Consider the following 18,400-nt stretch of genomic DNA (forward strand, 5'->3'; position numbering starts at 1 on the left):
CGTTTATATGTAAAAGAATAATATCGACCATTAAAGAGCAAATAGTACATTAAATAAACTTATTGGAAGGCTCGTAGTTGGATTTTTTCAAAAAATATTGTTTACAAAAACTAGATATATTTTTTGAGACACACGTACAGGCTACAACATGTGGGAATAATTAAGTAAATATACCATCCGAAACAAAAGATATAATATGACATCACGTTTTTCGTTACATTAACAGGTTCAAAATTTAATTAATATAATAATCGACAATTACAGGGTGCATAAGCTATCTTTATTTTCACTTTAGCGCGCTTTCTTTGGCAATAGCGGGTATTTATACAACTGATTTTTTATTGTTAGATAAATTGTTCAAACCTTTATTAGTTGGAAAAACTATAATTAATTGACACATTCGTTGTCCTAAATATTTTGCAAAGGCGCAAAGCCCTTATTGGAATCCACACCAGGAGATACAATCTATTATATAGTTGCCAATGGAAGGCCTTAAAGCAGGACTCAGCTCCCTGCCTCACCTAAAAAAATAAAAAAAAAGAGTATCAAATGGCTCAAAGACAATTTTGACGACTTCATCTCGCTGGACTTTTGGCCTCCAAACTCGCCGGATCTGAATCCAAAGGAAAAGGGAAATCGAATACCATATCAACCGAACCCCTGAAACACCAAAAACAAACTTATCATTTGGTTCAACAAAGAATTGCAGGATTTGCCAGGAAACCAAATAGCGATTGTATGCTCGTGCTTTGGTCTCGTATAAAGACTGTAAATGAAGTAAATTTATCGAATGAAATAAATCAGAATCTATCAAGATTTCGGAATTTGTTTATATTTTTTAATCAGATAACTGGTTGGAAATTTACGTAAGATATAAATCATTTTCACGGAACAGATATCTTGGGGAGCCTGTATACTACTTTTCCTTTACTGACACTGAAATAATAATATAAATTTATTCCCTAGGATAAAATTATATAAAGCAATAATTCAAAATAGGAGTTTATTACATTTCTGGACGGAGCTCGTAACTCTTAATTTATCATATGATTAATAACTATTAAATAATGTCCAGAATGAAGTGGAGAGGAATAGTTTTTTACAAAATAATTGAGTCCAAATGATTTGAGGGAGAAAATTGCTAAAATTAACTGAAACTGTTCGAAAAAGTGTTAGAAAGAATAAAATAGCATAACTCCATCTCCCAAAACAAAAGATTGACATATTTATCTGACACGGTAATTAATAGAAAGAATGTGATTTTGGAAGGAGAGATAATTAAAAAAAATATAGAAATAAAAAAAAGACAAAAATAACCTGTAAACTGTTTATATAATTCTTTTGAGTATTATAAAGAACATCAATCTTTGATACCTACAAGTTGAGAAAGGAACAAGACAACACTTTTTGAATCAAATCAAAAGATGAAATACTAGGTTTGAGTTACATGCTTCGAAGCTAGATATAGTAAAAAACTAGGTATGGCCTTTCGAAATACGTTCATAGTAAGTATTTTTGGAGGCACGCCCCCATATATGAATCGACATTGAGGCTGCATGTGCATAGTTGAGTGACATTTAAATGATTGATTAACCACCAGTAATTGACTAAATTGCTAATTGTTACAGAGACAATTTTGTTAAGTTATAAATTATTGTTATTTAAAATCTATATTTAGTTTCTTTATAAAAATTAACTATAATAGGAATTTTTTTGCCAACATTCATTGCTATAAAAATGTTCAACTATTATGAAAATCACAAACAAATAGAAATACAGCAAAAATAATATATTGTATGGTAATAATTACAACAGATTGGCGTCAACAAATATACTAATTTTGTTTGAAAAATATAGAAGATAAAATCCTCAACAAATATTTGTTATTAACTTTTGTTTTACATGAGTATATTCACACGTAGCTACTCACTCATTACTTAGGTAGACATTCTCGCCTCAAGAATAAGATAATAATAATAACAAGTTGAGAAAAAAAAATATGACCAGATGAGCTAAATAATACTTTAAGTAGTTGATAAACCTCATCTCAAGCCACATTTATTTCTTGAAAATTTTATATAAGATACTTCCCGTTTTTTTTTCCTTTTTTAATATGAGTTAAACTGAAGGCCTATGAGGTGTCATAAATCTGATTCAGTATATACAATAACCCCTTTTTTTCCTTAATACTATTTTGGTATATGAATCAGGGATCAATATATTCTATGAATCCGGTGACGTATTTTCATCAATTGGTTTTTACTCACTAGATGGCTTTTAATTTGAATCAATCTTACTTTTTAAAGAAAGTTTCAGTCGTTTGGGTCGCATAGTTGTTATGTAATAGTCGTTTGAGTGATTTGATGTGTATGTTTTTGTGAAAATGTGCAAATTGAATATCGTTCTTTTGCTGCATTTTTGGGGCAATAAATTGGAGTTTCGGCCCCAACTAATTTCTTTAGATACACTTGGTTAAACCGTTATACGTCCGGAGCAAAATTACAGTCCAAAATTTTAGTCAAATGAATGGGCATTCATTCACCTTTGTGAACAATAGTTTTGCGAAAACGCCGTGTACTTTTTGGAATAGTTACAGATATGGAGCATCGCTAGGAGAAGTCTGTAAAGTTACAAGGCGACTATGTTTAAAAATAAAAATGTTCCTTATCTTTGTAAAGTTGCAAACATTTTAGACTACCCTTTTTACCCATTACAACCTGAATTTAATTATAAATGAAAATATTTGTTACTATTTTAAGGTGTGTATAGTTCATATTTCATATTTTTACTTTGTCCCTTTCTTTTTGAAAGTCAGGAAAATTAAATATATATATAAGTAAGAATTGTCAGTTGGTACCGTAGACGTGACTAAAAAGTTCCATCTATAAAAACTGTTGAATTTGTCGTAATCTCCACTTATAATGTGCTTTTGTGACATAAATAGATACTTTCATAAACGTAAAGGATTGTTTACAACTACTTAGAGTAACCGGAATTTGTCTGCCAGTTAAATGAAACCGATGTCAAGGAAAACTGAAATGCTCGTAAATACACCACCAAAGTTTTTGTTTTGACTGAATAGTGGTGCACTTTTCTGATGCAACACAAACTTAAAACGTAAACAGAACCTTTTGTGTAACAGCTTCGTTCTGTTTCTAAATTATGTAGTTGCATATGGGTGTACAAGGTTAAATCAAGGTCAAATAATGAAATTTCCTAATTTCCATAATTGGGCATCCTTTTAGATTGAAGGAAGCAAGATTTCATGTTATTACATGTATATACCAAGGAAAGCAACTTTGTTTTATTTATCTATATACATAATAGATTTGAATGCCATTATTTAAAAAGGCCAACCTTACTCATTTTTTTCTTTTAAATTTTTAAATCACAAATAACTCAAAAAAGCGATTGTTCTCCAATAATGTTTAATTTTCGAATAATCTAAATTGTATACATATAATAGCACAGAAAAAGCAATATACTAAATGTATTTTTTTTAATTAAAACAATAATGTTACACGTTGAAAAAAAACCCCGTATGTTTAGAAAGTTAATTTTCCAAGTTTTTATATATATGATATATGTATATACCTAAAAATGAACCATTTTACAAAAACATTGAGTAACACTTAAATTTTATTTTTTTGTAAAGGGCTATTTTATTCAAATAGGATGAAAATATTGGACTTTTTGAAACTCAAATCCCCAATCAAAGGACAAAAAAATGAAAATATAAAAATATACTTGAGTATTTCTCAATACGATATAATATAAGAATATTCTAAACATTATACTTTCAATATCATTTTTTGGCAATTGTTTAAGCTCATATTATTATTTAAATTAGTCTATTGATAAAAATAAATATTAAATTTAGTAAAAATTAATTGAATTTTACGCAACTACAAAAAAATTCCATGAGTTTATAAAAAATATAGTATCCTCAAAATAAGTATAATTGCATTGTCTTAATAAAATGTGGTTTAATATTTATAAGTACTATTTTGAAAATGTATTAATGATACTAATAGAGTACAAAATTTAAGGAAAAATAACTTCCCCACTTATTATTTTCATCTTGAATCGGTCCAGTCTCTTTTTATCGGTCTGATATTTCTTATCATTTAACCATACCGATACATCAGAGTTTTATTTCTACAGTCTTGCTATTTTTTTATTGTGGTAACTTCTTGGATTGAAGAATAAAAGAACTAAGGATATAATAAGTGATACATTGAACGTATAAAAATACGTTTTGGTCTCACACTTCCTGCTTTAAACTTCAGGACTCTTTTTTTTCTACAAAGAGGTTACTAATTATGATGAAAATTCATGGAAACAAATGACAAATTTAGCAGTAACTACGTAATTTCAGCTGTAGTAGTTCCCATAAAGGACAAATGAGGACAAGTCCTAGTACTAACAAATTTTATTACGACTGGACTTATAGGATTGCAATGTTTTCAGTTTTTCATACCAACCCAACTCTATTTTTTTTTCCTTTATATATACATTCAGCCAAACATTTCCAAGACATATTTGTGTCCAAGAAATGCTTATTATAAAAATTTGATAAGAAATATTTCGATAATTGTGCCTTACTAAGTAACTCTAATAATAACCGTATCTTGCTGACTGGAACCCCTTTGGATGTTAGATGTTTTTCCCCACTCTGGTCACCTAAATTTCTGCCTAAAGAAGGACAACATCACTTTCATTTGTAACTTTACTAGGATACATGACATTAAATATGCTAAAAAACAGAACAAATTATATAGAATAATAAATAAAATATCTAATGCATACAAACTTGATTGAGCTCAATTTGTTTGGAATGAAGTATTGTTTCTTATTTTGGGTTTAGTTTATCCAACAATGCTAAAATACCAAGCTTGGCTAATTTTTTGGAAACGCCAGAGTTGGACACAATAAATAAAATACCCTTTATATTTGCCTTCAAATAAAATTTTTCTGTTTGTTTTCTCAATTAATTCTAATACTTTAACTGTAATTTGCAACATTCCCAAAAGGTTAATAAGAATACCTTGAAGATAAAAATAGATAATAATTTGTTCATTAATACAAATGTAATGCATACTAAATTTTTAGGGAAAAACATTCTAGCTTTTTTTTTTTTTTAATGGGATACAAATATAAATTAAATTTAATGAAAATTTATTTTGTGTTTTTGGGCTATGTTAAATATTTAAAACTGAAAAAATATATCCACTAATTAAATTTGATTGACAGTATAAATTAATATATTATTACACTGGGTATAGTTATATTTATATACCTGTATATTGAAAGTAAACCTACTTATTAAATTCAAATTGTTCAAGCTATATATTTGTTTTATGATAATACACAAAAGTAATATTTTAATAACTATGTAATTAATGTTATGTTTAGGAAACTTTAATATGATTTATGACACAAACATTTAATAAATATAAATATCTTTTTAGGGCAAATTTCTTTTGGAAAGTATACCCGAAGGAATCATTATAGGAAATCAAACATTAGTTCTTCAAAATGTTCAATTGGAACATGCAGGCCTTTTTACGTGTATAGCGTCAAATTCAGAGGGTGATGGAGAGAGTAATGCCCAATATTTAAATGTCAAATGTAAGTATACTTAAATTTTTTATTAAATTTGTATTTTCCTGAATATCCATTTTATTTAAATCTTTATAATAATGAGTATTTAATTGTTATTTGGACTCCTTCCGAAAAGTCTTAATGCTATGACTCAAATATTTGAACTTGAATTTCAAGCTGCAAAAGGTTGATTGCAGAAAAATTAACTATGCATAACCCTACATTTAGAAAATCTTAAAACAATAATGATTAGAGCTGCAGCAAGATATTCTTTCTTTTTGATCAAGATCCTAGTATTTGTGTAACTTCATGGAGCTATGGTGGAGATAGAATAACATATTATCTCTCTTTTTTTACTAAAAGTTTAAAGTTCGTGCATTGATTGGTTCACAATTTTAGAAAGTTTTAAAATTAATCAATTTCACACGTTTAGTTTATTATGTTTGTTTTTATTTAATTTTTCTAATAGTATTTAGATGCTTAATTGTTTTTCAATTTAGTTCCTATTCAATTTGAAGGCCATGCATATGATTTCAAAAAGATATATTTATATTTTAGTCAAGTAATTTTATTTATCGTTACAAATTGTCTCAAATATCAGCATTGTTGAATGGGGATACCTTTTTTTTCTATCGGCCTAATTATAAATTAAATTGTTTATTGATATATATATAATCTCTCCAGAATGAATTAATTTAAGGGGAAAAAAAAGAAGGAATTCCACGAATGAATTTTCTGGCTCTGGCAGGAAGTCTAAATTGGATCCTAATGTTGTAAAGGAGTCTGTCAAGGTCACTTCACTGAAGAGCCTGTATGCCCATGCAAATTAAAACAAAACTTTCCGTGATGAAAAAGTCCAGAACTATTAAGATTATATTTTGAAAATCCATTGTTAGGCTTGAGAGTCCCTCTTAAAACACAATTAAAATATGTCAATCTAAAAAGTGTCAATAAACTTTTGAATTATATTAAACAACTTGATGAATCCCCCGTAGAGTCTGGATCTGAGACCTATGGAGTTTGTCGTCTGTCCACTAATTTAGAAGGAGGCCTTGTATCCGAAAGAATACAGTCAATGAGCCGAAATTTTTAAACTTGTGTCAAGGCTCTATGCAAGGACTTTCATAAGAGATTAGATGGTCTCCGTGAAGTCAATGTAGAGCCTGATAAAACAAATATAGAGTTATGTTTAAAATATATGTGCATATAAATTATCAATTTTAATTTATTTATTTTCTACGGATTATTGTTATTGATGATGTCACAAGGGTTGAAAAAGTCTAATAAAAAACAATTTGTATAACATTTGATCAATATATTTAAAAACCAAAACCATAATCAATACATGCATAGAATACTTCATGTTTCAATTAACTAAAGTTATGCTGAAATTAAAATTCTTGTAAATGGAGTTTTTTTTCTCGTAATTTTGATTAGGATCGATAAGGGACGAGAAAGAAAAGGAAATTGGAAAAAATATATCAATTTTGCAAATGTAATAATTAATTTATGAGCACCATAAATTATGTAAATATAAATGTTTAATGATAAAATAACATTAGGGTTAGATATCAATATTATAAAGATAGTCATTAGATGTTTTATATTTTTGATAAACAATAAAGGTTTGTAGTAAATCTAATTTTCAAGTCCAAATACTTGGTAGCAGATCAATACTTTCTTTAATTTTTTTATTAAGAAAGGATTTTAAGTCTCCTAAAATTTAGTTTTTAAAGACCAAGATTTGCGAGATCAACAATGTTGCTGCCTTAAGGATACGCTCTATACTGTTCAAAGTCACCTAATGACGGCACTTTTAATGATATTTTTTTGGGGAAAAATTAACAAAGAAGATAATTTGTATTTAAAAAAAAGTATTTTGTTTACATCATTGGAAAATTAACTTTTTGAGAGATGCAAATACATATTGCTTTCTGGGGTTTCAAAGAATATGAACATAAACAAAGTCTATGCTATATTTTTGATTGTATAATAATTATTATTTTATTTTTGAGAAGAGAGCATCTGAATAAAAAGTGTGTGTGCTCAGTAATAGAAGTGTACATTTTTAGGATTTTGGTTGTATTAAAATATTAAAAAGGAATCTGAAATTAATATCGTGATACACACAATCCGGTGAATATTTTTTTGTCATGCTGCCGTGATATTTTATTTCATTATTCGCAATCCCCCGTGAGAGGAAGAGAATAAACAACAACAAAAATTTGGAGGTAGCAAAGTCATAGGTTAGAGTTATTCCCACATCGATTCTACTCTAAGTACATCAGAAAATCACACTTAAAACTCCATCTTTTATGTGGATTCACAATTTTAGTTTCACTTTTAGCCGGGTGGTTCATTGAAATTGAACACTTCCTAATACTATAATTAATTAAGGTTGAGTCACTTAAACTAATTCATATTCCGATTTATTAAAGCATAAACAATAAAAAGAAAACAAACCAAAACTCTCTATTTTACGTACAAGCCGAGCAAATGACAATTGAAGGTGATTGACGAATTTCCATGCGCGTTTTCCGTGACCGTCGACTCCATAAGGAACAGGGAGAAAGACAAGTACTTAAGTTTTGGAGACATTTCATGAATCAATGAGAACACTTAGTATCATATAGCACATGTCTACCTCCGACATGTCCTTAGATTTTGTTGCCTCTGATAGCAAGGGAACCCCTCTGCTGTGGTTCCTGGTCGGTTACAGGCTAACGGGATTTAACTGATATGAAAGAGAGCCTTATACAGGGTTCCAAGGAAACTATCCTGATGGATATATAGTTTGCCAACATGTTGGTGCGCCTACACACACATGAAAAAAGGTAGAGGAATGGTTGGCTAACAACATTCCCTTCTGTAAATAACACTTTTGGCCCCCTACAGCCCTGATGCCAAACCCATCGTCTACAACTTTTAGGTGTATATCGAGGGGAAGGCCTGCAGTGTCTGTCATCCAAATACCAAAGCCACTTACGCCATCACAGATTACTACATCCGCAGAGGGTGTCAGGCCGTCCGCAGCCGCCTGAAAACGATAATTGTCGTTAAGGGCGGCTACATGAATGATTAATAGAGTTCAAGGACAGATCTATTTACAGTATTCATTGTTTTGAAATTTTATTGCTAATTAATAAATTATATCTTGTTGAATTTGAAAAGTCAAAGTGTATTTAGATGTCCTCTTCTCAAGAATATATACTAAAATGATAAGAGCTTTATTTATATATAAAAACTTTTCAGGTTCCTAAAAACAAAACAAAAAAACTCACAAACTCGAAAAAATAATTAGTACTAGGAGTCCTACTTAGAATTGACAGAGACTTACAGTTGCAGGAAAGGTTTAATTGTATATTTTTGTTGTACTCAGAGTAGAATTGAAGATCGATGACATTGAATTATTCTTATCTCTGTCTTTACAAAATAAAGATTGTTATTTGTGTTTAATATGTTTATTAATTTATTTACTCGTTCATTGCTGGTTGTAGCTAATCTATTCAATCTAGTGTGACCAATTTCATTATTGTTATTTTTACAAGCCGGTAGGTGTACTTTTTTACTAGTCTAACCATACATATCTACATTAAATTCTCTCATGTAAAATAGTTTAATGAAGCAAAAAACCACATTTGTGTCTCCCTTTACTAAGAAGAAAATATTTTTATAAATATACTTTTGCATTAAAATTCGAATAATCTCTTTCTCCCTCTAATGAAGTACAAGTGCATAAGTACACCGACTCAAATATCTCTTTCCATTTCTTTCAGATATAAATACTTATTTAAATTCTACAAAATATATTATTTGCTTTGTTAAAAATATACCTTACTTAAGAAGAACGAACGGAATATCTATATTTATAAAACAGAAAAAGCTCTATATATGAATACAAATAAAAACGTACACTTCTCACAAACGAAACTGGAATGAAAATCCATATGTTTTCATAATAACATAGGAAATTTGTTTTTCTAATAATGTTTATCTTGTCAGCAATTAAAACAGTGCCATAAAGGTTGTACTCGACGATTTCCATTATTTATGCATATTTCTGACAATTGGCCTTTCCGAGTGTGGATTATCCTTGACATCAAATGTACAAGTACAGAAATGACGAAACCAAAATACAGTTTAATTTGCCTTAAAGTATCTAAGCCATCAATACAATTTACCTTTTTTTCAGTTGCCCGGCTTGCAGTTTTTTTTTTTCAGAGAAAAACTCTAAAATGTGGCTGTTCTTCTCTTAGCTAATGTCGGTGTTTGACGTGCACTGAAACACTACAAAGTCAAAATATCACAAAGTTGTCTTTGAATTTTTTTTAAGTTAGAAATATTATCTTTCTTGTACCATCTAATACCATTCATTCAACGCGAAATCAACATTACTAAGAGCATTTATTAAAAAAAAAAAAAAGATTTATTTTTACTTCAAATATTTTAATGTAAATTTATTGGTTCTCATGTACCAATTTCTCCCATTATAAAATGGGAGGGCCCATTTTAAGATCCATTAATACCTTTCCTTTTTGCAGATTTTGAAATATAATAACCTATTTAATTACCTAAATTGCATCCCAGACAAACAGGAATATCTGTCAGAATAACCAAAAGACCTTGAGATAGGTGGAAACCCCAACCCTGTCGCTTCAAAGAAACCCTTATAGATAATCTTAATCTCCATGTCATCAAATTGTGGTGTAACTCTCTTAATTTGCCAATACATTTTTTTACAATGGAAGCTTCGACAAACACTATATATGCCTACGGTTTTTTTTATATCAGATTAAAAAAACTGTATACATTTCCTTCCATGAGATAGATCAGTAAATAAATCACTACATATGGAATGCAGGGTTACCACCTCCTTTTTGGATTTCTCTTTTATTAGCATACCAAAAATTCTTATAATTTACAATGCAAAGTATTTGTTCATTTTCTCTTGAATAGAATTTATTAGCAAATCGTGATACGTCTTATGGAAATTGGGAATAGACTTAAAATGACTGATTCTTCTTAATATTTCTACCCTAAACATATTTTTGATGTGATATTTTTTTTTAGATTAGCTATTATATAGATTGTATGTATGAATAAAATTCATTTACCAATTTATCAACCGTAAACTTTCCTGTTGCAAATGTATATATTGCAATGATATATTTTTCTTTGAATGTTTAAGCTTAAGTGATAAAAATAATCCTTAAAAATAATACATCTACTTTTGGGGAAAAAACAATTTTTTTCATCTACATTTGATTAACACTCTAATTATATACATATATTCATATATATGTGCCATAGAGCTGGTATGAGAGTAAATAAATGCCTATGTAAAAAATAAATATCTGGTCCCCTTTTTATTTTTAAAAATAGTTTTATATTTTTCAGAGTTTTTTTTCCAATTAACTTTTTTCAGATAAGATCTATCTTTTTTCATTTTAATGTTCTTTTTTATAAATTTTGACCATAATTTATAACATGATCTTTCTTTTTCAAAAAAAGTCGTTCTATTATTGTTTATCTCTTTGTAAAAAATGGTTTTCATTGTATATTTTTGACATCTGCCTAGCACAGGGTCTAACTATGATCAATGCTTGGGCCCAGATATAACTTAAAGCTAAAAATGCAGAGTATTTCTGAAAATGAAACAAATTCATTTTTATTTCGAAATTAAATTTTTCAACAATATGCAACAGAAAATAAGTTGGATTAAAAATAGATATTAAATCACAAAAAGTGGATAGTTTAATGTTGAGGGTATAACAAATTGGATTTTAAAATTGATAATTTTTTTTATTAATTTTTATAATAATCATTCTACTCCAAAACGTCCAACAATTCAAAAAATAAAAACCTATATCACAGATTTATTAAATTTATTTACAGGATGTAGATTATATTTAATACATTTTTATAATTAGATAAAAATTGAGAAATTATTTATGTTGAAGTAAGAGCATAGATTGAATTCAGTGCCTTTTTTAAGTATCAGTCATTGAACATGTTTTTCATAATTCAGTTAATGAACTGGGTAAAAAAAAACACCAAAAATTAAGCGTAATTAGTAACATGATTAACGAATAAATTATTACTTCTGCGACTTTCGGATATCAAATTAGTACAAGCCAGTTATCGATGAAGTTTGGTATATTAAATGAAATAATAGCTACAATATTATAATTTTGTAGCTATATACTGTTGTATGCCTCCATTCACATATTAAAAAATAGAGCAATCAAAAGGAAGAAACAAAGAAAAAACTGTTAAACCAAACCGTTCATTAAATACAATGAGCTTCATCTTTAAATTACGAATGAATAAATCCGAAACAAGATCAACAAGAAAAGGCCACATTAAAGGTTTTATAAGCAAACTAAAGAGTGTATACTATAAGTAGAAGTTCTTACTCTGCATGTGAGTACAACTATTGATGCTATATTTTAAATATTCAACATTTTTTTGTTCTATGAAACTAAGTAAATATTTTAGACTTAATTTTTTTTAGAAAATAATAAATCATATTTAAATAGAATAGATAAGTGTTCCATAGCCTTTTTTTATAGTCCTTTATACAAACAAATAAAAAACAAAACAAAAAAGAGACTTGATTCAATTAATTAAGTTTAAAAGAATGTTTTTTTATATACATATCTATTAACAAGAAAAGAAACTCATTTTCTACTACGTATGAAAAATATGTTGTATAAAACATGAAAAGAATTCCTTTGTGAGCGTTTTGCGGGGGAAAAAAGAATACATCAAAAATGATTTCTTTCTATTCATTTTAGAAAGCCATATCAAGGATAAGGCTATTTTTAACATAGGACTATATTTTATCAAAATGTTCGAAAATACATTTATTTAGCTCATTGGAATATATGTTCATAAAATTATATATATCTTATGAATATATATACAAATTAAATTTAATTAAATTACAAAAATTAAATGAGAGAGTCAATTTTTGTTATCGTCTTTGATGTAATGATTTTCTTGTGATTTGAAATCGAAATTTATGTACTATTTTTATCGATGATAATTTAATTGTTTCTCTAAAAAACAAATACATACTAAGTGGGACCAAAAACTTGTCTAACCATTGAATTACGTTTTTATCCCCGTTGTTTTTAATTATTAGGTTGCTATACGCTACCTAACGAGAGCTAAAACAAAAATGAACTTGTTTTTTTTTATCCTATGTCTCTATGTGAAAAATGTCAGAGGAAAAACAAAAAAGGCAACGTTGGTGGGATCTTCTGTGCCGGTGCAGTGGCGTTTCAGTTACTGTTGGCATCTCCGCCTAGACAACCAACAAAATCAAATAGTCCAATACAGGTCCATGCATCCAAGTATCAATATGACTGACGTATGGTCTGCTTTTATGTGACCATCCTTCAGCTCATCCTCACCCCAACCATCTGGACTTTGCAGTTTGGGGTGTTTTGAATATGAATGCCCACTTTTGAGCTGCCAATCAATTCACTGCCATGTCAAGGCTGTCATTGCTTGTGAAGGAGGACAAATTTGCTATATGTTTTAGGTCCCAATTCTGTATCTATTTCAATGTTTGTAAAATAGAACATGAGTCTATAAAATTCAGAATCTGTTAAATATGGTACTAATTAATCTCTTATGGCCAAATTGGGAACATGAATCTGTTAATTCATATTCTTTGTAAATTATTTAAAGAATATCCATACAGTCATTTTAAATTAAACTACAAAAATTAAATTATTGTTCAGAGTAATTATTCTGATTTTTTTTTTTTTTGCATTAATTAAAATAGTTTCTCCAAGATGTCGTCCACATCAGCGTATCAAGTATGGAGTCTCACGAAAATCTTCAAAAGAAATTCCTTGTCTAGTAGATGCAAATCCGGAGCCAAAAACTTTTAATTGGAAATTTCACTCCCGTTTGGCAGATCCTAGTGGTAATCGCCGAATTGTAGACATACCTTCTGAACACTTTAGTAGTGATCACGATCAAAGTATATTGAATTACTCTTCGGATTACATTAAGGAATTAGAAGGACCAGCCGAGGAAGAAGACGTTGTTTCACCTCGAAATTCTATTCTACGCAATGATATTTCAGGTTATATATTTTGCTGGGCTGTGAACTCTGTTGGAGAGCAAAGACTACCTTGCAAATTTGAGGTGGTCAAGGAGTCTCGTCCAGATTCACCAAGACACTGTAGAGTACAAAATGTAACGTGGGAGGTAAGACAATTCCTTTTTATATAGTTGATTATTATGTTATTTATTTATCAATAAAATCAAATCCCTTGGGGCATGTCAAGTTAACATCAAAATATGTAAAAAGCATTTTCTAGAATATGACAATTTAATATATAAAAATTTATGACGGATATAATATACTTTTTTATGCATTAATGCCAAACATATATTGAAATAAATATATGGATATACTTCACTTTCAATTTAAATGTTCATATATATACATTTATAAATTTATATAGTAATGCAATTTTTTACCTGATTATAAAATATATTTGAACTTTACTTGAGTAATTTTTTGCAATGACAGTATTTATATTTAAGAAAATTTATTATTATTTTTGAAAGTATGATGAATAATATTTTATTGCATATTAATTATAATGTTATTTCACAGGGTGCAACATAATAACTTCCTTTTTCTAAAAAGCAATAAAATAAGTTATAAAAATAAATTTATTTTTTTATTTTTATAGTGTTAGAACACATTAAAAGTTTATTTTACATAGTTTTAAAAATTATAACAAATGTTTAATACTTAGGTTTTAATATTAATTATCCTGATTTGAGATTAATAAAAAAATCAATTACTCTGTAGGTAAGTATACATATTAAAATACACGAATTGTTAACCTGTAACAAGTAGCCTGCAGTAAATATAAATACGGTAATTAATTCATATTTACATAGAGAAGTATAAGTACCTGGTTCATAATTTTGCAACAAATTACTGATTCTTTATGGAGCTACATAATTACTTTATTTATAAAATGTGTATATGAAAGTACTTTTCATAGCTAACAAACATTTGGGCATGGGACGTGGGGTAATATAGAAATATTTTCTTATCCTATATCATAAAAAAAATAATTTATAATCCAATATATATATGTTTTTTTAATGCTATTATATTATTTTAATTTTTTTATAAGGAAATACTTTACCATAGTTATTAGAATTTTATCACTATTATATCTAGAGGTAAAACATGAACTTTGAAAGCATTGAAAAATATTATTTTAAAAGCCCAATTGGTATATCTTTATTTATAATCACGACAAACAAGCAACAACATTCTAACTGAATATAACATGGTTCTTTGACATCTAATCCAATACAGTTTAAAAATTCATTACTGATCCGATATTTTCTAAGGATTAGATATATCCATATTCCTGAAAGCATTTTTTTGTCACAATTGACTTGTTTTTATTAACAAACAAATTCATATTCTTTGTAACAATATTTAAAGAATATCCATACAGTCACTCTAAATTGAATTACAAAAATTCAGGTATAATGTACGGATTCATCCATTTAATCTTGGTTTAGTAATGTTAGACAGATGTCCATTGAAAAAAAGAAAGATAAACTTGACAAGCCTTGCTAATGAATACAATCTGTTTTGTGTTTTTACCTATTTTAATTACCAGTGATACAGAATTTGTGTCACACTCTTTTTAAGAAGTATATAAGAGAGGCCATAAATTGCTTACTTGCTTAAAGCATACGGGATCAACCATTCGCATCTTCTCACAGACTGTTTCTTCCTCAACAATGCAATTTTGGGTGTAGTGAAGAAAGGAGTGAGTACTATCCTCACCGAAATTTGGATGACCTCAAGACCTTCTTCCATCAGTTGCGTATGTCCCTGTCCAAAGTGTTTATCAAGAAATGCCGCAGCGCCTTTAAAGGCAGATTGGAAGCAATGGTATCAACCAAAGGAAATTTATGATAATGTTTCAATGCCGTCCTTCTTTTTATTCTTGCGAAAGTAAACCCTATTTTTTATTATCAAACCCTCCTTTCTACACTGTAGAATAGTATATACTGTGTGGTATATTGAAATATGAACACTAACTTAATCAATAATTAAGGTTGAGACAGTGAAATTAATTCATATTTTGATATATTAAAGCATAAAAAATTAGGTACAAACAAAACAAATCTCTCCAGTTTACGGATAAGACGAGAAAATGACACCTGAACGTGATCAACGAATTTCCATTCACGCACTGCAAGCAGTTGTGTGCTTCCTTTACCACCATCTACGCTGTCAGAAAGACCAAAACGTTGGAGAGGAAGAAGGGTTCTGTCAAAAATGCCAAACTAGATTCGGAGTAGTTAAATAAAACAGCGCAGGCCAATTCCCTCAAGTTCATTAGAGCCCATCTAGAGATTTCATTTTTTCACACCAGACTTACCATATAGCTATAAAAAAGTTGATGGTAAGAGCCTTGTGTGGGCGGAGAGGCCAAATTTGACACCAGTAATGAAGAAATAACACTATTCCCTGCTTTGCAAGACTCTTTTGAGTACTTTTTGACACATCGGGTTACCCTACAGGTCTGATGCCAAACCACTAGAAAACGACTTTTAGTTTCATGTCGAGGGGAAGGCATGTAGTGTCCGTCATCCAAACAACGAGGCCCTCAAAACCACTGTTAGCCAGCACTGGGATGCCATGACAGAGGTCTCAAGACGAAGCAATTCCATCATTGACGCTAAGGGCAGCTACATTAATGATTTTTTTGTCAATTAATTGAACTCTATTAGCTAATATTAATGATTTTTAATATAATTATCTATAATATAATTTAAAAAAGTAAACATTTGAAATTCAATAGTAGTTACAAGTTCTAGGTCATATCACCTTGATAAATTATAGGCAGGAATTTCATTGTTTTATTGTTAAAAAATTCTCTAAGGCTAAAAAAACAAACTTATATAATCTTGGGAGAAAGGAGGCACAGACGATAATAACAATGAAATCTTTGAAGTTCGGAGTAAGGATTATTTTCAGTCAAAGGTGTACAATCCTGCTAGAAATAATAATAACACATACTAAGATGCAAAAGTCCATTAGCCACAAGAAATATCTCTGAGAATGGAAACAAATTTTGAACAAAATAACGGATACCCTATTTTATATATTCAAGACAAAAATGACTAGGCATCAATTAAATTGACGAATTTGAAGAATTTTTGTGAAATTTGAGATTTTTCGCAGTTAAATTCAACAAAGATTAACAAGACTTATTGTTATTCCATAAATTTATAATAAAGATACTTCTCATTAATTTCAGCTGTACCAACTATTATAGCTACAATATATTTCAGGGGGATATTTTGATAATAATTAGCCCTAATTGGCCCACTCTACAGAGAGTTAATTAAAATATTTATATTATAAATTGTAGAACATTATACATAGAAGAGTAAACTAACATCCACTTAATTTTACTAAAAACAATTGTATGTTGCTTTCTTTTAATTGCCTCACATATGTCCTCACTTTTGATCTTACACAATTAATTTTGCTGAAATTATATTGTAAATTGTCAAATTCTGTTTTTTTGAAATTTTAATTCAAACTGTTCAGATTTTCACTCGGTTATCAGATTAATTGTTTCAGGAACAAAATTAAATATATTGTTGATATAATAAAAATGAAAAATAATAAAAAGCACTTTCATAAATATGGAAAAATTAAAAAATCCTAGTTCATTAACTCAAGGTTAAATATACACATACAAATGATAAATTTTATTCCGAGTTATGAATTTTGAAAAGTTTTTTTTTTGTAATTGTGGTATTAATTTTGTATGCATACTACAAGAAGAAACTCGTAAAATAATAATATACTGTACACAGTCTACATTTATATACTTTCATTCATAGGCGGAAAAAGTGCATATAGAGCTCCCCAAAGTCCTATTTAATTTTTATTTCTTTGTTTTACTTTTAAGTCCAACTTTAATTTATTCATTCTCGAAATATTTGTAATAAATGTCCAGTAATATTATTCATTAGGAAAATATATTCAGAGGGAAAAAATTCTCTGCATATTTTAAACTAATCTACATATTCATGTCCATACCTATTTATACTCAACTTTATATTTAAAAATGCTTTATAATTAAAAAAACCAAACAAAGGGGGGGGGGGGATTTGCTGTTTTTGTTCAAAATAATATTATGTTTTCTGTGCTGTATGTTGTTTTATTGCATATTTGCTTAGACATGACATCCAAAATTTACTATGATAATTTGTAGTTTTATATTATAGTTTTACTGAAGTAACACGCTAATATTTTTTGATTAATGTTTTGCTTTCAAATATTAAGATGACTACATATATTAAATTTTTTATCTCATTAATCAAATACTTTTCTGCATTTTTATCGCATTACAAAAATCATTCTCATGCACCTTCTGTTAGTGAACTGGGAGGTTATACACCTAATAATTATAAAAATGCATCTTGGTCATTTAAATCTGTGTTTTATAGCTAATAGTTTTACGTAAACCCGTGGGGGAAAAAAAACCAGATTACTTACATGATTTATTTTTAAATTTCGCCATTTTTAAACAAGGTTTTGTGAATTACCATTTTAGATAAAAAATTATTTTTTCTTCTGATTTCTTAGATTGTTTTTTCTTCAATAGTAGGACTGAGGCATGCAACAGCAGCTACTAGAATGTATTTTTATTTTATAATACATGCAATCTCATCAAAACTAATGGGTATTTATTTTTTTTCTCAAAAATTT

General features: G+C 28.6%; 1 protein-coding gene across 3 annotated transcripts in view; it reads left to right on the forward strand.

Annotated features, from left to right (window-relative positions):
* LOC121132502 (neural cell adhesion molecule 2) overlaps nucleotides 1-18,400 on the forward strand; it is a 295,780-nt gene that overhangs the window by 258,047 nt on the left and 19,333 nt on the right. For all 3 annotated transcript variants that reach the window (XM_040727918.2, XM_071894191.1, XM_071894192.1), the window contains 2 exons: nucleotides 5,472-5,631; nucleotides 13,400-13,830. In XM_040727918.2, the coding sequence (XP_040583852.1) occupies nucleotides 5,472-5,631; nucleotides 13,400-13,830 (591 nt within the window). The remainder of the gene's footprint in view (nucleotides 1-5,471; nucleotides 5,632-13,399; nucleotides 13,831-18,400) is intronic.

The sequence above is a fragment of the Lepeophtheirus salmonis genome, chromosome 2 (assembly GCF_016086655.4).
Source record: "Lepeophtheirus salmonis chromosome 2, UVic_Lsal_1.4, whole genome shotgun sequence".
Classification (NCBI taxonomy): Eukaryota; Metazoa; Arthropoda; class Copepoda; order Siphonostomatoida; family Caligidae; genus Lepeophtheirus; species Lepeophtheirus salmonis.